The sequence below is a fragment of the Scyliorhinus torazame genome, chromosome 4 (assembly GCF_047496885.1).
Source record: "Scyliorhinus torazame isolate Kashiwa2021f chromosome 4, sScyTor2.1, whole genome shotgun sequence".
Classification (NCBI taxonomy): domain Eukaryota; kingdom Metazoa; phylum Chordata; class Chondrichthyes; order Carcharhiniformes; family Scyliorhinidae; genus Scyliorhinus; species Scyliorhinus torazame.
This window is the reverse complement of record NC_092710.1, coordinates 133,287,929-133,311,036: the sequence shown is the minus strand read 5'-3', so window position 1 is coordinate 133,311,036 and position 23,108 is coordinate 133,287,929. Positions and strand designations below refer to the sequence as shown.

Genomic DNA, 23,108 nt, shown 5'->3' with positions numbered 1-23,108 from the left:
CAAGTTCAAACTAGGAAGTTGGGCAGTTACCTTGAATGTAAACCATCTGATACCGTGATTTAAATCGGAGCCTTCAAGTGGTTCTGACTGACTTACAGCATTAGTTACTCAGGAAAAGTTAGAAGATTTAAAACCACTTCTACCTCCTGGATAAGACCATAAGACATAGGAGCAGAATGAGGCCTTTCGGCCCATCGAGTCTGCTCTGCCATTCAATCATGGCTGATATTTTTCTCATCCCCATTCTCCTGCCTTCTCCCCATAACCCCTGACCCCCTTATTGATCAGAAACCTATCTATCTCTGTCTTAAAGACACTCAGTGATTTGGCCCCCACAGCCTTCTGCGGCAAAGAGTCCCCCAGATTCATCACCCTCTAGCTGAAGAAATTCCTCCTCATCTCTGTTTTAAAGGATCGTCTCTTTAGTCTGCGATTGTGTCCTCTGCTTCTAGTTTTTCCTACAAGTGGAAACATCCTCTCCGCGTCCACTCTATCCAGGCCTCGCAGTATCCTGTAAGTTTCAATAAGATCCTACCTCATCTTTCTCAATTCCAACGAGTACAGACCCAGAGTCCTCAACCATTCCTCATATGACAAGCTCTTCATTCCAGGGATCATTCTTGTGAACTTCCTTTGGCCCCTTTCCAAGGCCAGCACATCCTTCCTTAGATACGGGGCCCAAAACTGCTCACAATACTCCAAATGGGGTCTGACTAGAGCCTTGTATAGCCTCAGAAGTACATCCCTGGTCTTGTATACTAGCCCTCAACATGAATTGCATTTGCCTTCTTAACTGCCGACTGAACCTGCACGTTAACCTTAAGAGAATCGTGAACAAAGACTCTCATGTCCCTTTGTGCTTCTGATTTCCTAAGCATCTCCCCATTTAGAAAATAGTCTATGCCTCCAATTCTCCTTCCCAAGTGCATAACCACACACTTTTCCACATTGTATTCCATCTGCCACTTCTTTGCCCACTCTCCTAGCCTGTCCAAGTCCTTCTGTCCGCCTGCTTCCTCAATACTACCTGTCTCTCTACAGATCTTTGTTATCACCTGCAAACTTAGCAACAGTGCCTTCAGTTCCTTCTTCCAGATCATTAATGTATATTGTGAAAAGTTGTGGTCCCAGCACCAACCCCTGAGGCACACCACTAGTCACCAGCTGCCATCCTGAAAAAAAACCCTTTATCCCCATTCTCTGCCTTCTGCCAGTCAGCCAATCCTCTATCCATGACAGGATCTTACCCTTAACACCATGGGCTCTTAACTTATTTAAGTCTCCTATGCGGCAGCTTGTCAAAGGCCTTCTGGAAATCTAAATAAATCACGTCCACTGGCTCTCCTTTGTCTAACTTCCTTGTTACTTCCTCAAATAACTCATTTGGCAGTCATAACCTCCTCTTGACGAAGCTGTGCTGACTCAGTCCTATTTTACCATGCACTTCCAAGTACTCCGCGATCTCATCTTTAATAATGGACTCTAAAATCTTACCAATGACTGAAGTCAGGCTAACCGGCCTATAATTTACTGTCTTCTGCCTCCCTCCTTTCTTAAACAGGGGTGTTATAATAGCCACTTTCCAGTGAATAACTATAACTGACCCTCGCCTCTCCTCCTTCCCCTCCATTTACCCCCTCAGGACCACTGACTACCCTCCCAACCACCCACTATCCCCCCCACTGACCCTCCCACACTCCCAAACCAACTCCCTGACTTCTCAAAGTGGCTGGAACTTTCAAATTTACCTGCTGTATGCCAGCTAGTGCCTTAAAGGATGCTTCACTTTCCCTGACTCTATTACCTTGACTGAGAGGATTCCTGAGCAGCTGCACTACAGTTTTCTCTCCTGGCCTAATTTGGAAGGCCGGATAAGGTAGGTGCGGCTGCATTTCAGTGTAAACTAATATGAGCGGAGTAGCAATCAGACTGAATGCTACTCCACGGGAGTTCTGGCCCCACTTGCTCACTCATGACATTCCTTTGCCCTAAGTAGTTGAGAAGACGTTTTCACAGTTGTAAATAAGGTTCCTCATGAAACTCATGTTTGTTTCTTTCCCATCGTCAAATTCGTTCTCTGCCCCTATTTCTTTTTTTGTCTTACCTAGATGGATTGCTTGCTGCATGTCTGTCATCTCTCGGTGGGGAGGATGTCAAAAACTCCTTTTTCATTAATTCTTTGCTTCTCTAAGACAAATGTGTCATTATGTTTCTTTTCTGGTGGGCTGAATTTTCATCTTGGGTGATTGGACAAGCTCCTGGCTCAACAATCATGCTCTGCATTACAAGTTCTCCCATTTTCTGCATTGCTGTTAATTCTATGAATCAGATATTGTTACAAGTGGAAGACTAGAAATTGGATTTGTTTCCACTCTGATTTTGGAACCTATTAGAGGTTAGAAATAGTTATGTGAACATAAAATGATCAGAAATCATACAATAGAATCCGTACAGTATAGAAGGAGGTCATTTAGCCCATTGAGTTTGCTCAGACACTGACCACCCTTATCCCTGTAACCTAGCCTGCACATCCCTAGACACCAAGAGGCAATTTAGTATGGCCAAACCACCTAACCTGCACATTTTTGGACTGTGTTAGGAAACCGGAGCACCTGGAGGAAATCCATCCAGACAAGGGGAGAAAGTGCAAACTCCAACAGTCACCCAAGACCGGAATTGAACCCGGGTCGCTGGTGCTGTGAGGCAGCAGTGCTAATGACTGTGTCACCATGTCACTGTGGACAATTGTGCTTTACTGATTCAATGTTAACTAGTTTTGCACGTTGTCCTTACAATATAAACTGCATTATTTTGTAAAGGTCAAAGTCTGGTATTTTATTCAAAGAGCCAGTAACATTTGGATGCTCTCCAATCTCAAGAAAAATGAAGATTTGTGGTTGCAGTAGCTACCTGTCTTGTTTGAGTTTGTACGAATGTATTCATTAACAATGCACTGTGTGTTACAAATTGTTTTGTTCCATTTTATTACAGTGACGATTACCTTGCTTTAGACACAGAAGATGCCTTTACCAAATGGGCTTCAGATCCAGCAAATACGGCATGGCTAGAGGGTATGTACTAAGAAATAAAGAATGATTTGCTGATTAGAACATCATAGATCTTCAATTTCCATTATATCTCTTGTATGAAAGTGCATCCATCGCCCACTTTGGACTGTGAATTGCAGATAAAATATTGAACATACTCTCTTCAACACATGGTTGGCTTTGGCAGGAGTAGGACAAAGTATTTGGCCATGTGTCACCATGAACGATGGTGCAGCCGAGAGAAGCTTATGATAGCTGAGTATGCTGAGCTGCAACAGTAGAGACCCTGGGCACGAATTCTAATTGAGTGAAGCTAATGTGCAAATTAGTGAGGTTCTAAAAGAAGATGTGGAGAACGTTCAATAAAGAAAAGTAGACTAGTTGTGTATTGTAGTTAAAACAATGCGGAATCTCTTTTGTTGTTTGGGGGCTGGGGTTGCATAACTATTTCCACTCGCTCCAAATTTGCATGAAGACAGCGATGTTGATAGTTACCATTTGGCAACCGAGCAAGAATGAGGACACTGACTTACACACTGTTTATCACCAATGAGATCTTGGTCTTCTTTATGCCATCAGTAATTGGTTTAAAATTGATTTTTATATTTGCCGCCCTTTTCCAAAACATTGGCCTTTGTAAGATGTATTATCATTAATACTTACCCCTTCAATCACTTAGTTTTAATTTGATGTACTTTCTTATTAGAAACATTACAGCATAGAAGGTGGCCATTTGGCCCATCATACCCATGCTGGCTCTTCGAAAGAACAATCTCGTTCTTATGTTCTATCGAAGGTTACTACAGATTGAGCACCTCTTATGGTTGAGCACCCCTTATCCGAAATTCGAAAAGCTCTGAAATCCACACATTTTTTGGCTTGGTTAAACATTGCTGAATCAATTTGCTGTTTCTTGATGCTGTCTTTGATGTAAGATTTTGTGGCGGATTTCAGCTGCCTGGACACGGCGCTATTCTCCCCATAGTGCTTGTAGATTGCTTTAGCCACTCTCAGTGTCTTGGGATATCGGAGGTCCATCTGCCTGAACCCGTTACAGGTGAACCTGAAATCCAACATGTCCATGCCTTTCTCCCTGTCCAGGAAGGCCACCAAGAAGTGAGGCAAAGACTTGGTCCACCTGGTGAGAGGGGATTCTGGAGATGTGCTGCCCAAAGGCTCTGGCACATGAGGGGGCAGCTGCTTGGAAGCTGCCGACGTATGGAAGGCAGTACACCATGACAGCGGTGCACATGGCTGTGGACTCGGGGCCCGAGTTCTCTCTATCTCTCTTTCAATTGGCTTTGCAAAGCGCCTGTCCTGACAGAGGGGATCACACAGCTGCCTTCTGCCTGCAGTAGAAATATCAATCCAATGAAACCCAGAGCCGCTCAACTTCAAACAGGATAAGAAGCAAAAAAAAGCGCACACACCGCATGCAAGTCAGGTCTTTCAATGTTTGTGTGTATGTGTGTTTCTAGCCGAGATAACTCTTGAAGCTAAACAAAAGTTTCAAAAACTGTCTTGAGGGTTTTTGAAATGTGAAAGACCTGCTGGATGAGCTACCGCATTATATAATTTTACAGCTGTTCCAAAATTCCAAAATCCGAGACACTTTTGGCCCCAAGCATTTCGAATGAGGGATGCTCAACCTTCAACTGTTCTTTCAGACTGGGCATGCATGTCAGATAATATCCACTTTTTGGGGTACAAATATAATTGCTATTTCTTTAGTAATATTTTAAAATACTGTATTCTGATTATCTTCTGTATTGTAATAATTATTACTAGTGGCAGGGGTTGGTTTAGCATAGTGGGCTAAATAGCTGGCTTGTAATGCAGAACAAGACAGCAGTACGGGTTCAATTCCTGTACCGGCCTCCCCAAACAGGCGCCGGAATGTGGTGACTAGGGGCTTTTCACAGCAACTTCATTGAAGCCTGCTTATGACAATAAGCGATTATTATTAATTTACTGTAGCCTAGTCCACCTTCCCCCAAGTGTCCACATTTTGAAATTTTGCTGTATTAAAATTGGCATTCGCATTGTCATCCCTTGTTCAGCTTATCACTTGTTTAAGCATGTTGCAGTAAAAATTATTATCCAGAACTTCACTCACATAAACATCATTGGCTATACTTTTCACAGAACATTAAGTACTAGGATCGGTTTTAGGCAATAAGAATAATGGTGAGGCTATTGGTGCTTGCTGTCATTGAAGTGCAAATTAGACCAATTTCCAGAAACCTACACAGTTACTGGTAGAAATGAAGAAGTTGCTATCTGAGTTTCCCTGCTTCTCCAGAAGCCTCACTATAACAGTATCTCACCGAGTTAGAATCAAATTGCATTGAACAGCATGAAGTAGCACCATTTACCTCCGAGGTGCCCACTAAAAACGGCAGAACAATTTTAGGACAAGTCCATTCCAGTGTAAGTAAATTTGTAAATGCCTGGTAAATTTGAATTGTTGCCAAACAATGTCCCTGGCACTGAAAAGTAACTTTTACAAGTGCAAAATCTCATTTCTTCAGATTTTGACTATTCTAATTTTTCTCAATCTCAGTTTTCTTTCCCTCTCTTTAAAATGATGTACAAATTATCTGAAAAACTTCTGTCATGCCTCACAGGTCAGGATGAAGTGATTTATGATGACGTGCCAAGAGAAAATTCTGATGCATCAGTAACGGGTAAGTTCTGGTTAATATGGATTTATTTTTCTCTGCATTGAACATTTTGTCTCAATCCATGGGTAAAGGAAGATACTGAAGAGTATTCTTCTCGCAGTGGCACTGTCTGCTAAGGTAATGTAAAAGGTCTACTGCAATTTACATAATGATAGGTAATATATATTTTGAAATTAAACTTCAACGATCAATGTAATTTCTTTATTACATATATGCGTAATGTTGTCTACAGTACAGATATGTGCATTCACTGTAAATATGGAAATATCGTAATTCAGAAAGAATACGTCAATCTACCAGTGTCAGATTTTTGAGCCTTCCACTGTTGTCGGTATTAATTTTGTTTGAATCGCATGATTAGAAGAAGGGTTTGAAATGACACTTGAGTAAACGTCTGTAACTGGTACCTTGTTGCCAGATCCAGAAGAACTCATTTACGATGATGTGGAACATGGAGATGAGGCTGCGACAAGTTCTTTGGATTATGGTTGGAGCTCCAGTGAGTTTGAGAGCTATGATGAGCAAAGTGACGGAGAACCTAAAAATGAAAATGGAATTCCCAACTCCTTCCTCCAAGGCAAATCTCACAAGAACAAGATACACGTATGTACTACATGTGCACACTATGATCATCATTTTAAGGGTTGAATCTGCAAAGGGTTAAGAAGCACTAGGGGGAAGAACTTGGTAAAGAATGTTTCCATTTGGCATGGAAGAAAATACCATCCTTAGAGAAAGATGAATAATTATTTTCCTCAGATTGAACATCCTTCTGTTTTAGCTTCGCAATGACTGACTGGGAAATGCTTGTGCATCGCAGAGCTTCACACATTAAGGGACAGTGAGCTGAAACCAGCTTGGGAACCATTGGAGTTGTGAGACTCCCGGAATCCATGCAAATGGCTGGGAAATCTGCAGATAATCGGTGGACTTGCTGGAATTGAGGAGATTATGAATTTGATAAATCATTAATTTCATATGACGGCATATCTTGAAAAGAAAAAAAATCATATAATGATATCCTCTTATTTTTGGCACAGTGGTTAACACTGCTGCCTCACAGCGCCAGGGACCCGGGTTTGATTCCGACCTTGGATGACTGTCTGTGTGGAGTTTACACACTTTCCCATGTCTGCATGGGTTTCCTCCTGGTGCTCCGATTTCCCCCCCCCCCATGGTCCAAGGATGTACATGTTAGGTGGATTGGATATGCTAAATTGCCCCTAGTTGGAGTCACAAGGATAGGGTGGGGGATTGTGCCTGGGTTGGGGTGCTCTTTCAGAGGATTGGTGCAGACTCGATGGGCCAAATAGTCTCCTTCTGCACTGTAGGGATTCTATGATTACAAAGTGATGGCTCTAACATTAAATGATTCTTTTCCCATCCAGCCAATGTAAAGTAGTCCTCAAGACAGGCCTTAAGAATGCACATAACAGCAATGGAAAGTTGCTGATCGTTGAATTCTAAATGTCAATGGTGTAACTGAACAAAATGCAATGTCACTCCCCAGGGGGTGGTATTTAATGGAGGTGTCCGATGTCTTGCCTGCTGGCTGGAGAGCCAGCAAGAGCCCCTCCGTCATCTCTCTGCAGGAAGGCCCAACAAATTAAGTGTCAATCAGGCACTGAACAGGGCAACGGCGGGCCTTTCCTGGGATCAAGCACCCCAGGTGACCCGGAGAGCTGCCCGCCAACCAAAGGACAGTACCTCTTCATTACTCTGCTTTATTACACCATCGAGGAAGCTGTGGCTCCTGCCGACACTACACAAATCTGGATCCGGGCAAAGTAATCTATGATGGGAGGTGGAGGGCAGCATGGTGGTGCAGTGGTTAGCACTGCTACCTTACGGCCCTGAGGACCCAAGCTCAATCCTGGCCCTGGGTCACTGTCTGTGGAGTTTTGCACATTCTCCCCTTGTCTGTGTGGGTTTCACCCCCACAACCCAAAGATGTACAGGTTAGGTGGATTGGCCACGCTAAATTGCACTTTAATTGGGAAAAAAATAATTGGGTAATCTAAATATATTTTTTAAAATGGGAGGTGGATCGTGAGGGAATGGGGCAGAGGCAGTAGCAAAGGCCGGAGTTTGCTTTCAATCGGCCCCCCTTTCGCGATGCCAGCTCTCTTGATCAGACGCTGAATACTTTTAAATGAAAGTGCCCACCCTGGAACCAGTACGCCAACTTGACAAGATTTGCTTTTAGGGTTTGCCACATGAGGTGTCCCCCAGCTGCCACTGGGTAAATATCAGCGCAATGGGATTAGGCCCTTAAGTGGTTATTAATTGTCCACTTAAAGTCCTCAATTGGAGACAGGGTGGGAAGGCTGCCCACGGGCCTTCCCTCTAAGGACTTAATCTGGGAAATGGTAGGGGTGGCCCCACCCACCACCCTCTCACATGATTAAATGCCCACCATCTCCGGCCACCATCATAACTCACCATTGTGGAGGGCATTATTTCTTGTTCAAGAAGTAAGAGAGCTTGGCAGGCAGGATTGTTATTGAGCATCTTTATATACCTCTTAGCAACTGGGTGACACAGTTTTGTTTTATGTAAAAAGCAGGTTGCCGTGCCAATTCCTCTTTGGAGGTATGTAGCTGAGAAGGAGGAATATAGTAATAACAGATCCTGAAAATGTGTGAAAATAGTTGGTGCAGTGAATCAAAATCCATTATATTGCGATTTCTACTTATTTTCTCAAGGACAGCTTGGAATGGCAGCAAATATTGGCCTTGCCAGCGATGTTTAGACACCATGAACAAATAAAACAAAATTGAGCATTTTTAAAACAAAATCTGCCCCCTGCTGGATGTTTGCAACATCCCTTCTGTAAACTGCAGCACAAATGTTCAGCTGCTGCTCCTTCAGCCTGTGACTGTTAACAGTAACACAGATTTTGAAGCATTTCTGATTTAAGTTATTACATCTTTCTTTGGATGTACTCAACTATCTTAAAATACCTTACTTGGCTCCGTAGATGCCCTTCTGCTCTGCATCATTACTTCCAATGTTAGCCAGCTGTTGAGCACAGGTCATCATACCAACTTTATTTTGTCGATCAGCACTTGTTGTTGCTGAACACAAACCTAGAGAATGACAATAATTCTGCATCTCTGAAGTACTTACCCAGCACTGAAGTGTAAGTTGTTGCCAGTAAACCTTTCCTTTAGGAGCCAGACAAAACTTGTTTTAAGCCATTAATTATTGATCATTGACCTGTTATTGAGTCACACTGAGCAGCTGTTTTTCAGCTGTTAGAGTTGATGTGTCGGATTTTCAGTTAACTGAGTGAGAAGATGTAAACCTATTTCCTCTGTGCGAAAAATCACTTCAATTTGGTCCCGGCCAAATCCTCCAAATGGTAATTTTCTCAATAAGCTATTTTCTACACATTATAATATATTTGGACCATTAGATGTAGAATTGTACAGATTGCTCCATAAAACTACACTCTGTGATGTTACTGGAATCTTTTTTTCTTAAGTTAACAATGATTATAAATTGACTTAATAAGTAATAGAAAGAAGGAAGCTGCATTTGTATATTGCATTTCACAATCTTAGGACCCACTGGTGTACTTTTGAAGTGTGGTCACTGTTATAATGTAGGAAACATAACAGCCAGTTTTCACACAGCAAACTCCCACAAACAGACTGGGTTAATGGCCAGTTAATCTGTTTTAGTGGGATTGGCTGAGGCACTGTGAAGAAGTAGTCTGCTCTTCTTTAAAGTCGGGAAATTAGATTTTTAGGCCCATGTGAAAGCATAGACAAGACCTTCAGTGCCATGTCTCACCTGAAAGATGAGAACTTAGACAGTGCTGTTCCCTCAGTAATGCATTGGAGCGACAGCCTAGATTGCGCCCTCAAAGCTCTGGACTCCATTTGAACCCACAGCTTCCTGGCACAGAGCTGAGGGTGCTATCAAGTGAACCATGTCTGATATATAAGTAATGCACATCATTTTTGTGAATTTCAGTATTTTGCTTTTAAATAACAAGATATATTTATCCAGATGTTACCAACCTATGTCAGCTTGACTGAATCAGCTTCTTTGATTTTAGCTTTCGCAGGACCTAAGCCGTTTAAAAGAGCATTATGAGAAGAAGATGAAAGAACTGGCAAATGCTGTTGGAAGTGTGGAACTTCAGCAACTGAAACAGAAACAAGAGCGGAAGGTACCTTCTTCTATAGGGAAATAGTGTTGGAATTGAACATAAGCGTTGAACACAAGTTTATAACCTTGTTACCGTTGGAAAATCTCAGCCAGATTGACCGTTCCTTGGATAAAATTGCAAGTGTATCTCAAAACCAAATTAAGTTTTTTGCAAAATTGCTAGTTGATAGTTCATGAAAGAACCGGTATCGAGTTTTTTCAGTGCTTTGCATCTGATGGGGGTAGTTTGAGCTGTTGCTCGAAAGTCACAATGTAATTTCTAATTAAGAACGCTTCTGGATGGAGGGAATCCCACTCCTTTGATATTATTTGGTAGATTCCACAAATTCCTTTTCTTTGTGCAGGTAAAAACTGGATGATTATTAGTGTTTCTTGAATACTGCTGGAAAAGAATACATTGTCTTGTGATGTTTTTCATCTTGCACTCGCCAGCACAATTCTCAAGAATAACAATGGAAGGGAAAACAACAGATTACTTTGACGGATTGATACTAACCATTGGTACTTGTAGATATACAGACAATGTGTAATAACTGAGGGAAGCCATTTGTAGCCTTGAAAACAATAACAAGCCAGGACAAAAAGAATTGACAATACTGAAAATGTGAAATGAAAATAGAACATTTTGGAATTCTGTATCAAATCCCTCAGTATCTATGAAGAGAAAAGGGATGTTAACATTTGAGGGTAACCCTTCCTCAGTGCTGAATACTGAAAGACAAGAAAGCTGCTGTGTTGAGGGGAAAGCAATAAAAAAGGAAGAGAGACAATTAGTATTTTCGGCTAAGGACGACAATGGATCAAGTGACCTACTGTATTGAGCATTGAGAAATATTATAATGGATTTAATATGTGGGATTAATTCCTTACAGGGAATTGTTCTGGAATTAGCTATAGAAATTCATATGACAGACTAGTTTACATTAATGATGTACAATATTCTACAATGTACAGTATTCTAAAATGTATATATGGATAAAAGTTGGGGTAAATCAAATATGGCAAAAACAAATACATTTAGTTTCATGATTGGAAAAATTGAATACTGTGCAAATGTTCAGCAGAATGGAAATATATTTCACCAAATGTCTCCATCATACACATCATTGCACTAAAAATTGAGATTTTAGGGATTCACACAGTGAAGGTGAAAATTGGACCTGAAGGTTAATGTATTTGATTTGAGTTCTGCTAATTGTGCATACTTTATTTTAGTAGCTGGGAAATTGTTTTCAACAAATTTGGTGCATTGATCTCTGTACCCACTTCTCCAATCTGCGTTCCCATTGAGAGAAGCTCTTATGATGAGTCTAAAGTTTCACAGTTTCAAGGCTCATAATATCAGCGTACATCATGTGCTCATCATTTCCCAGCCCTTCTGAGTGGTTATTAGATCCCTAATAAACCTGTCCAGTCCTTTGCGTTGTGTGCAAAATGTTTTAAATTTCCCATAAGTGGTATTTCTGGCATTACCTCTTGCCCCGAATGTTTGTATGAACCATAATAGCTCAAAGGTTTCTTGCTAAAGTGGGACATCTTTCAGCATGCACTATTATTAGTTAGACTTTCCCTATACCTTTCCACTCAAAGTTTTTTTTGCACTGTACGTTGCCAGCCGAGGGCAATGGCACCTGTGGAATCCTAGTGACCAATGGAAGCAACTCTCCCAAACCAATAAGATTTAAAAATTGAGAAAGATAGAGAGGAACAATGGAGAAGGAGGGTGAAGTAGTCCAGTACAGAGGAAGATAGACCGCCAAAGAAACAGGAGACAGTAAAAAAAAAAAATAAGAAAAAAAGTTAAAGTTAAAATCTTGGTGGAATTCTCCGCCGTCGGAATTCTCTGTTCCGGCTAGCAGCGCACCTCATGCCCGTGGGTTTCCCGGCGGCATGGGGTGTCTATAATGGGAAATCCCATTGACAAAAGGCTTGAACCGAAAATCCTGCTGCCAGTGAATGGTGCTCCTCTGAGAAACACATTGCTGGGGGGTGGGAGAATCCAGCCCCTTGAAGAATTTACTAGATGCAGGAATGAGACTCAACAATTTAAATACTTCCCTTTCTGGGCCAGAGAGCTTGATTGATATTAACTATTCACATTTTGTTAAAAGGAGTACTTGCGGTATTAGGCACAAAATTTTACTTTCTGCTGTGAATTTTAACTGACTGTTAATTTAACTTATTGCAATTTGAAACTCTGCAGGTGATACAAAACTTGGAAGCATTGTGAATTGTGAGAAGGGTAGTGATAGACATCAAGAGTCCAAGGACAGGATGGCATTATGGGTGGGCGAGCGGCAGGTGAAATTTAATGCAGGAAAGTGGGAAGCAATTTATTTTGGTTGTAATAATGAGGAGAGACAATGGGTGGAATTTTCCCCCAAAATGCGAAGTGTTATTTTGGATGCAAATATCGGTGCAAATCGCGGCAACTGTTCCAGCACGATTCCCATTGCAATATTCTCGCACTTATCCATATTTTTGGAGGAGGTTTGAAGGGGATTTGCACCGGCATTGAGAGGTGCTGGGCCTAAATACGTCAGCAAGTCTGGCTTCTTGGAGATCACCAAAATCAGGATAATGCTACAGGCCCCCACAGTGCTTCACACCGGCATCAGGCACCCTCACCGGCATCAGGCACCCCCTCCGCCGCCAGGCGCTGGGCCAATCATGAGTCACCCAACGTTTTCCACCCAGTGCGATCTGGATCTCACCCTCGCTGATCTGAATATTTAAATGGCTCAAGTTCCAGGGCATCTGCTCACACTCCCCCCCCCCCCCCCCCCCCCCCCCCCCCCCCCCCCCCCCCAAACCCCTGATCCTTATTAGCACTGTGGTTCCGGGGCTTAGTTTCAGGCACAGCTCTGCAGTACTACTGCAGAGTCCATCCACACACTGCAGCGCTGTGTGTGGATGGACTGGAGAGCTGCTGGCTAATCTGATTAGCTGACAGCTCTCCAAGTTGGAACTTATTTCCAAGTGCGGATGCAAGTCGCCTGTTACCAGTCAATACTTGTTTGAACATGAAATGAAAGGGGGTCTGTTCCCCGCCAACTCTCTGGGTTACGGGCACCAAGTGCTCGCCATCCTGAAAATTCAGACCTTTGTTACCAAATTGGACTCTTAAATTATCATCAACTAGCTCCAAATCACAAATCTGGATGTTGGGAGAATAAGGCTGATTTAGAACAAATGTTGATGCTTGAACAAGAGCAGTTAAGTTTATAAAACTTGAAAACTAGTTCTAGATTTTAAAAAATTAAGCTGACTGTAAAAATGTGACTATAAAGCTCAAGAAACATTTCTATTAACCTGTGTGTTGCTGATGAAGATTACTGCGCTTGTAAACGCATTGCTGAATACACTGTGGCCTTGGATTAGTTGTATTTTTTTGTGAAATATTCATACTTTTGGTCAAATCTTGCTTGAAGCTTCTCAAAAGATAAAAATGAACTTTCACACCGATCACATGGATGTTATGTGCCTACTATCCAGTTTTTATCAGATCGAGGGGTAGACCCTGATGGACAATTCATCACCAATCTGATTTACACCATTAACTCTACGCCTTTTTCTCCTTTCCGTCAGTTAACATTCTTCCCATGCTGTAACATTTTGTCTCGCTAAATACTGATCAATTTTTGGAGAAGGTTTCCTGTGCCACACATTGCCTATCTTCTGAAAATCCATAATTGCAGAGTCTTGGGTATTTCTTTTAACTTTTCAACTGGTGACTTCTTCAAAAAGCTCTTAAAATTTGTCAGCATCGATTTGTGAATACATGCTTAAAATAGTAAAGGGTTGGAGCAGAATAGATAGAAACATATTCTTTGCAATGATTGAGATCGAAGGGAGAAAGCTGTCAGTAGCTCTCTGTCCAAAATCTCTCAAATTTAATCTTGAATCTTTAAAGGTCTGAGAAAAAGTTGTCAATTAAGCAGGTTTCCCATTCTGAGCACCTGTTTCAATAAACTAATGGATGTCTTGGCACTCTGGAAATTGACAGTTTTTTCTCTTGGATCTATTTTGTCAATTGCTCACTGCTTATTTAAACAAGATAAAGAAGTGTCAAGTGCTGTAGTTTCTGCTATTGTTGTTTCAAAGGTCTGGTTAATTGACAAAAGTGTCATAGCAACAGCAGATGTTGAAAGAAAATTATGAATTTTTAAAAAGATTTTCCATAACTGTTACTGTAGAGTTCAATGTGTGTACACTAGGTGAATGGCCTCAGTCGAGGCAAACCCCTTGGAGCAAAAATTGTGTCTTTCCAGGTACTTTCGCTTGAAGCTGGGAAATTTCCTGAAATATTTACTTTTAAAAAATATCTTTAGTTTTTTATTTTACATCGATCATTCCTGTTTTTGATTGATGCTCCCAGGTGTTCCGCTTCCTTAAAATTATTTGCCCCATTTCACTGAACAAAATCAGTCTTTACTTTTGGCCTGAAACCAAAAGATATGGAAAGCAGTTCGGATTGCATTCCAACTTGTTTTGCACTGTAGCTCTGTCCCCTCTCTGCCCTGTGGATGATAAACACCTCTTACTTCCTCCACCATCTGCTTAAAGCAATACTGTTCACAACATATCCAAGGGAACTATTTGGGACAAATCTCAGCATTCATCCAATCATAATTGCCGTCCACCTATTGTTAGGTATTGATATATGTCCTGGCAGTCCCTTGTGCAACCTGGAAAACAAACACAGTAATTTGTTATTTTATTTTCTCATTACATTCCCGCTGGTAGTTCTCTTATGAGTGCTGCTGTCTGGTTCTTTGAGCACGGGCTTTTGTCTGGTGGCTAGTTCAAATATGAATTTGGTATGCGGTTGGCAGCTTTTTAATCATTGGAAACATAAAGGGCTCTAACTATATCCTCACTGGACATCTGCGCGCACAGTTTGTATTTGCCCCTCCCGTTCTCTTGTGGCCATTTCCTGTCTTTCTCATGCTTGAACTTGCTCTCACGTACCTTTTGCTCTTCCATGCATTTTTTGTATGTTCTCTCTCTCGCTTGCTCTCTCTCTCTCTCTCTCTCTCTCACATATCTCAAATGGGCTCCTCTCATAGCAATCAGAGGCAGTTATCCCACCTGTTGTTTTCCATGTTCCAACCTCAGACACACTAAGGAAAAATGCTCCAAATGCTAAACCTAACTGATATCACCTAATTTCAAACAGAGTATTGAACACACATCTCACAGGCAGTCAGAAGAGATCAGATTTTCTTTTCCCAGTTCTTCTGAATTATCCCAACAAGACATGAGAGGAGAAAGGTGTGTTGGTGGGGGACAGTGGTGGAAGATTATCCCCAAAATATGCACAGGAGGGGAACTCTGAGCCAACTGAGTTTCTCGTCACCACAGTAATGGGCATAGCATTCACTATTGCAGATTCCTGGGGTCTCTTTGGATTATCAGCCAAGGAATAGAACAAAGAACAAAGAAAATTACAGCACTGGAACAGGCCCTTCGGCTCTCCCAGCCTGCGCCGATCCAGATCCTTTATCTAAACCTGTCACCTATTTTCCAAGGATCTACTTCCCTCTGTTCCCCGCCCGTTCATATATCTGTCTAGATGCATCTCAAATGATGCTATTGTGCCCGCCTCTACCACCTCCGCTGTCAAAGCGTTCCAGGCACCCACCACCCTCTGCGTAAAAAACTTTCCACGCACATCTCCCTTAAATTTTCCCCCTCTCACCTTGAAATCGTGACCCCTTGTAATTGACACCCCCACTCTTGGAAAAAGCTTGTTGCTATCCACCCTGTCCATTCCTCTCATAATTTTGTAGTCCTCAATCAGGTCACCCCTCAACCTCCGTCTTTCCAACGAAAACAATCCTAATCTACTCAACCTTTCTTCATAGCTAGCAACCAGGCAACATCCTGGTGAACGTCCTCTGCACCCTCTCTAAAGCATCCACATCCTTCTGGTAATGTGGCAACCAGAACTGCACGCAGTATTCTAAATGTGGCCGAACTAAAGTCCTATACAACTGTAACATGACCTGCCGACTCTTGTACTCAATACCCCGTCCAATGAAGGCAAGCATGCTGTATGCCTTCTTGACCACTCTATCGACCTGCGTTGCCACCTTCAGGGTACAATGGACCTGAACTCCCAGATCTCTCTGTACATCTATTTTCCCCTGGACTCTTCCATTGACCGCATAGTCCGTTCTTGAATTAGATCTTCCAAAATGCATCACCTCACATTTGCCTGGATTGAACTCCATCTGTCATTTTTCTGCCCAACTTTCCAATCTATTTATAGTTTGCTGTATTCTCTGACAGTCCTCCTCGCTATCTGCAACTCCACCAATCTTAGTATCATCCGCAAACTTGCTAATCAAGCCACCTATACCTTCGTCCAGATCATTTATGTATATCACAAACAACAGTGGCCCGAGCACGGATCCCTGTGGAACACCACTAGTCACCTTTCTCCATTTTGAGACACTCCCTTCCACCACTACTCTCTGTCTCCTGTTGCCCAGCCAGTTCTTTATCCATCTAGCTAGCACACCCTGAATCCCATACGACTTCACTTTTTCCATCAACCTTCCATGGGAAACTTTATCAAACGCCTTACTGAAGTCCAAGTATATGACATCTTCCCTCATCAATTCACATTATCACTTCCTCAAAGAATTCTATTAGGTTTGTAAGACATGACCTTCCCTGCATAAAACCATGCTGCCTATCACTGATAAGTCTATCTTCTTCCAAATGTGAATAGATCCTATCCCTCAGTATCTTCTCCAACAGTTTGCCTACCACTGACGTCAAGCTCACAGGTCTATAATTCCCTGGATTATCCCTGCTACCCTTCTTAAACAAAGGGACAACATTAGCAATTCTCCAGTCCTCCGGGACCTCACCCGTGCTCAAGGATGCTGCAAAGATATCTGTTAAGGCCCCAGCTATTTCTTCCCTCGCTTCTCTCAGTAACCTGGGACAGATCCCATGCGGACCTGGGGACTTGTCCACCTTAATGCCTTTTAGAATACCCAAAACTTCCCCCTTCCTTATGCCGACTTGATCTAGAGTATTTAAACATCCATCCTTAGCCTCAACATCCGTCATGTCTCTCTCCTTGGTGAATACCGATGCAAAGTACTCATTAAGAATCTCACCCATTTCCTCTGACTCCACGCATAAATTCCCTCTTTTGTCTTTGAGTGGCCCAATCCTTTCTCTAGTTACCCTCTTGCTCCTTATATACGAATAAAAGGCTTTGAGATTTTCCTTAACCCTGTTAGCCAAAGATATTTCATGACCCGTTTTAGCCCTCTTTATTGCGCGTTTGAGATTTGTCCTACTTTCCCGATATTCCTCCAAAGCTTCATCAGATTTAAGTCACCTCGATCTTGGGCGAAATTCTCCTACCCGCCCCGCCACATTTCTGCCCCGACCGGCTGGCGGGAGTCTCCGTAACACCGGCCGGTCAATGGGGTTTCCCATTGTGGGGCAGCCCCACGCCGTCGGGAAACCCCCGGGCGCCGGCAAAACGGAGACTCCCGCCGGCGGAGAATGACGCCCCTTATGTCTGCTTCCTTTTTCATCTTAGCTAATCCCACAATTCCACCCGTCATCCATGGTTCCCTAATCTTGCCATTTCTATCCCTCATTTTCACAGGGACATGTCTGTCCTGCACTCTAATCAACCTTTCCTTAAAAGACTCCCACATTTCAAATGTGGATTTACCCTTAAAGAGCTGCCCCCAATCCACATTCCCTAGCTCCTGCCGAATTTTGTTATACTTGGCCTTTCCCCAATTTAGCACTCTTTCTTTAGGACCACTCTCGTCTTTGTCCATGAGCATGGAAGTGGAGATAGGATATTGATCACTCATGGTCTTATTGAATGGTAAAACAGCCATGATGAGCTGAATGGCTCAATACTTTAATTTTCTCAGTGCATCCTCGTTGGTAGTTCTCTTATGAATGCTGTTGTATGGTTCAAAGGTTGCTAAATTATCTGTCTTCACTGTATCTTTTCCCTATTGCCCAATCATCCAAGATGTGGATAGCAGAAAACACCAACACATAGTTAACCCAGAGTGTTGGAAGTAAATGTCACTCGAGTTCCTGCAATAAATCATGTCAACAAGTTAAGCATCAGGATCTATTTCTGCCATTTTGACATGTGTTCTTTATAAGTTGAATGTTTAATTGTTTCCATTAAGTTATCAGTACTGACAAATGAGGGGGCATTTAAATGGAATAATGGGCTGGATTTTTGCAGTAAGCAAGCGTTCTCACTTGGAAGAAAGTTGCTGACACCAAAGTAGCCATCTCTGAAGCATTGACTTCTCTTTTTTCCGATGGCAGTTTAAATCTGGCACCAAGTCAAGAGATTGTCTTGGCGTACAGCAGCAGTGTTGGCAACTAACAGGTAGGCATCCGATCAAATTATTCACACATAGCGAACCAAGCAGTTAAAAGCTATTTAAATCCTTCGCTATGAACTTAAAATTTCAGATCACAAAATTATTGCAGAAGCTAAAATAAAGACAAACACTTATTTTTGAAAGTAAACTTAGAAAGCGAGAGACTTGTAATCATTGTGGAGAAATGTGACATTCCACAAATGCAAAATCGGCTTTGAGTCAGTAAGGATGTTGAGGAGTAATTATAAAGTTAGTAAGCTGTAAAAACCCTTCTTCAACAAGGCGCAATGTTTTCTAGGTTTTTTACAGTGCAAATTACAGGTGTTAGAATGGAATTTTGAGTCAATTCATGATTCCAAAGGAGGCAAAGTCTGTAAGAAGCTCTACAGCTTACCTGATGGTGGAGTAAAGAGTCGTTGACTGCAGTGTCTGAATTTCTGCGTTATTCTGCACATGTCCGGATCCTCAAAATTGCTGCTAGTTTTGGTGAAGGAACAATGGTATTTGCTGGTGATTTCATCATCACTACCATAGCTTAATTCAGGCCAATATTTATCTTCTACAATTTTCTCCCCCTTAATGTGAACGGAACCAAAACCTTAATTTTAAAAAAAAACTTTAGCTCCCTCAAATGGAGACAATTAAAAAATAATTATTCGAATCTACCTTAATTCTGAAATTGTAACATTTCTGAGTCAAGCTAACAGTTACTTAAGTCATTAAACTAGTTTCTGACTTTTATTCTGGTAATCAGCCGTACATTATCATAATGGTGAACTGCGTATTTCTGATCTGATTTTATTTCTCAAGTTGGAACTTCAAGAATACAAATTTCTGAATTACCTTCCGTTTATCACTGCTTTCTACTGATTCTGTTAATTACTGTTAGTTCTGCAACTATTTCCCACCATTCCTGCTCCACAACATGCCCACTCATCTCGATAGTGAACTCACCAGTGTTATGTGACTGGTTTCTCAGTACAACAATTCTATAACACATGATGTGAAGGTAAGCTCCTGTTATGTAACTCCAGATCGAATTTGATGTTTAAGAAAATAACTTAAATCATTCAAATTTATTAAAAGGTGTATAATATCAAAAGCTGCACAGAATTATACACAGAAACGTAACTGAGTCACATAAATCTTGTGGCTGCGAGAGCAGGCCAGACCCTGGGTATTCTGAGGAGGGTAACTCGCCTCCTGACTCCAAAAAGCCACATTCCGCCACCTATTAGGGTACATGGAGGGAGAATTCAGAATGTCCAAATTACCTAACGTCTTTCGGGACTTGTGGGAGGAAACCGGAGCACCCGGAGGAAACCCACGCAGACACAGGGGGAATGTGTAGACTCCGCACAGACAGTGACCTAAGCCGGGAATCGAATCTGGGACCCTGACTTGTTTCACCTCCTTCTCCTGCAATGTTACCTCTGGTGTCCGCTCAGGATTGATCCCGGTACCCCCCTACTGTTTCTCCTCTTTGTTTCACCCATCGGCAACATCATCCAAAAATACAGTGTTAGTTTTCATATGTGCCCTGATGACATCCAGCTCAATCTTAGCACAACCTTACCCCACCCCTCTACTGTTTTTAAAATTATCATATTATTTATCTGAAGCAGAAATTTCCTCCAATTACATATTGGGAAGAGTGAAGTCATTGCCTTCGTTCTCCGTTCTAATCTCTGTTCCTCAGCTACCGACTCCGTCTCTCTCTGTGACCACAGCTGGAAACTAAGCCTGACTATTTCCAAACTTGGCGCCATTTTAGAAGCAGATGTGAGCTTCCCACACACACATCTGAGCCACCCACACACATCTGAGCCATCACCAAGAATGCCTATTTCCACCTCCACTACATTGCCTAATTTTGCTCCTACCTCAGTTCATCTTCTGCTAAAATCCTAATTCATGCCTTTGTTACCTCTATTTAAATATTCTGATGAGTTCCTGGCTGCTTACCACATTCTACCCTCTAAACTACAGGTTATTCAAAACTCTGTTGCCTCTATCCTAACCTGTACCATGTCCCATTTACCATCACCCCTGTGCTTGTTCATCACCATTGATGAGGGCATCAGCACCATGGTGCAGATATTGGGGAGCCGCCAGGGCTGGTACAGCCAGATAATGCAGGGACACCGGAACGCAAATCAGCTGTCCCTTCTTTCCCAAGGTGACCACCAGGGCCCTATGGGCACCGATCGGGAGGAGCGAATGCTGGATGCCAACCTGGAGCTTCTCTGCGGGGTTGTGACAGTAGCCACCAATCCCCCCTATCCCCCCCGATTTCCCCCCCCCCCCCCCCCCCCCCTTCGGATCCCCCCTCGATGGAAAACTACGCTTCTCTGAGTCCGCGTCCGGAACATGGTGGCATGGCAGGGCTGTCAAGTAGGCTGGGACCCTCCGGCTCCAGGGCCTCCAAAGGAAACCCGCCAGGGGCATTTCTCCTATGGCCTCAGCGAGATGACAATGTTGGGCACTCGCGTTGTCAGCTGAGCAGTACAGCATTGTGTACAGGGCAGGGAAGAACAATGCCAATGCAGACACACTGAGTCGTTGTCCCTTACGGAAACGCCAACCAAGACAGTATTTCCTCTGGAGACTTTTTTTTTGTTGCTTGAATGACTTTCCATACCAAACAGATTAAATAGTGGACGGACAGTGATCCTGTTTTGTCCCAGGTGTGAAGATTCCTTGTACAAATTGGCCTTCTGTTACAGATGATGAGAAACTGAGACCAAATATCGAATGCAAGGATGAGCTGAATGTGCAGGATCGTTGCATTATTTGGGCGCCTAGGGCAGTCGTTCCACCCCCTGGTCATTCGCAAATCGTAGATGAAGTCCATGAGGCTCATCTGGGTGCCTCACAAATGAAATGTTTAGCAAGAATTAGCACGGGAATTCAATTTTTATTCAAATTCAGTGAACATAAAATCCCAGCAGAACAATGACATTAGCAATTAATAAAAATGTCATTGCTGATAAAACTTACAGTAAAGTTCCTGTGTGAATAACTCAAATTACCATCCTTTTTCATACTCTCAGAACACCCTACAATACTTGTCCATCTTGTGATTTGATTTAACCTGTGTTTCCACATTTACCTTACGTTTTCCATGAGGTATTTGAGAATTGTTTTATTCTCCTTTGTAGTCAGATGAGTCTTTTCTCTCTTGCTATGTAGCTTTCACAGTTTAGATTGGTTTCTCTGTCACTTGTGTCTGACACAACGTGTGGCTGCCAAAAATCTTTACCAGTAGCAGCTAAAAAAAGGGTTCAGCATTTCTCTGTTGGAGTTATGACTTTAACACTGAACTTGAGTGCAAATGAGCCCCATGGGTGCAAGTAGGTGTCACTCTGCAGTGGAATATTTCAATGCTGCAGTCTGTGATTAATTTGAGTCACGTTGCAAGTTTGTTGAGGAGGAGATAATGAACAATGTCTTGCACTGTTAATTATATACCTTATGATAGACATCTGTTGGCCAGAAAACACATATGCTTTGTATTTTTTTTGTGCAGGCCTAATAATACCCTATTGTGGAATATTTAAAAGGTGGGAGTGGGCAGCATGAATTCGACAGTACATGAAAATTTGTTGTTGCCGACTCTGAACATCTGTTGAGTGCATTTGGCGTGCTGCTATACCTTGTCATCTAATACTTTAAATCAGAAGCCAAATGTTTAATTGCTGTAAAATAGTGGAAAATAAATCACTGCATCAATGTACAGCCTTTTGAGAACAGAGTTAAGCAAGTGTGAGTGCTGGGATTTTCTGCAAATGTACTTGCACTGGTTTCCTTTGCAAGTGTAAAACGTAAGAGGCATTTGAATTAAAATTACTTTGTTTATCAGAGGGAAAGCCATTAAGATTAATTATTTAAAAATAGACAGACCCTGAACTGTCTTCTCCTGTTGCATGTTTGTACACGGACAAAATTACAGAGTACTGAATTTGTACTTGCAAACGATCTGGTTTTGAACCAGCCTGCCATGTGTTTGTGAACTATGTGAACATTTCTCATGTAAACCAGAAGTCTAAAATGACTTGCGATGTGGAGGCACTAGTTATTAATAGTTCAATTTTTAAAATGAAAACAAACCTCAGAACTCCAACCTACTTCCACCCCCATCATGAATTATGAGCATCAGATGTCCAGTTATACGTGATATTTTTCTCCATTGTCTGTTAACCATCAGTTGTTAATTCTGAATGACTGATTCCATGGCAACACAGTTAGTTAATACAATATGTCCTTGTGCATGAAGTGGTGATGCTAATAGCTTTAACACAAAGGACCAGCCTTCTACTGCAATTTGGATTTTTCTAGGTAGTTTTTTATCTGCTGTGAATTTTGGTTTTGTGTATTAATGAAATGAAAAATGAAAATCGCTTATTGTCACAAGTTGGCTTCAAATGAAGTTACTGGAAAAAGCCCTTAGTCACCACATTCTGGTGCCTGTTCGGGGAGGTTGGTACGGGAATTGAACCGTACTGCTGGCCTGCCTTGGTCTGCTTTAAAAGACAGTGATTTAGCCCTGTGCTAAACCAATTAAATGACATCTAATAGAAAGGGGATCCATAGAACCTTACAGCACCAAAGGGAGGCCATTTGGTCTGATGTATCTTACTGGATCTTTGAAAGTGCTGCTCAATTCATCCCATAAAACAGAATCATCACTAACATTTGAGGGGAAAAAAATCAGACCAACGGTTTTCACCTGAAATTTTGAATTGAGGGTTGAATCTGATTGCTGTAAAGCGTCTAATCAAGAGTGAGATACCGTTCGATGAGCT

The 23,108-nt window shown here is 42.1% G+C and overlaps 1 protein-coding gene and 1 long non-coding RNA gene across 6 annotated transcripts in view; one reads left to right on the top strand and one right to left on the bottom strand.

The window, feature by feature from the left end:
- Positions 1–23,108, top strand: part of arhgef10 (Rho guanine nucleotide exchange factor (GEF) 10) — a 445,239-nt gene that overhangs the window by 142,472 nt on the left and 279,659 nt on the right. For all 5 annotated transcript variants that reach the window (XM_072498626.1, XM_072498623.1, XM_072498625.1 and 2 more), the window contains exons 6-9: positions 2,992–3,071; positions 5,675–5,734; positions 6,150–6,334; positions 9,798–9,911. In XM_072498626.1, coding sequence (XP_072354727.1) covers positions 2,992–3,071; positions 5,675–5,734; positions 6,150–6,334; positions 9,798–9,911 — 439 coding nt within the window. The remainder of the gene's footprint in view (positions 1–2,991; positions 3,072–5,674; positions 5,735–6,149; positions 6,335–9,797; positions 9,912–23,108) is intronic.
- LOC140410487 (uncharacterized) overlaps positions 14,274–23,108 on the bottom strand; it is a 29,443-nt gene continuing 20,608 nt past the window's right edge. The window contains exons 2-3 of the long non-coding RNA XR_011940663.1: positions 18,698–18,878; positions 14,274–14,598 (exon numbers count right to left, since the gene is read on the bottom strand). This is a non-coding gene — a long non-coding RNA (uncharacterized lncRNA). The remainder of the gene's footprint in view (positions 14,599–18,697; positions 18,879–23,108) is intronic.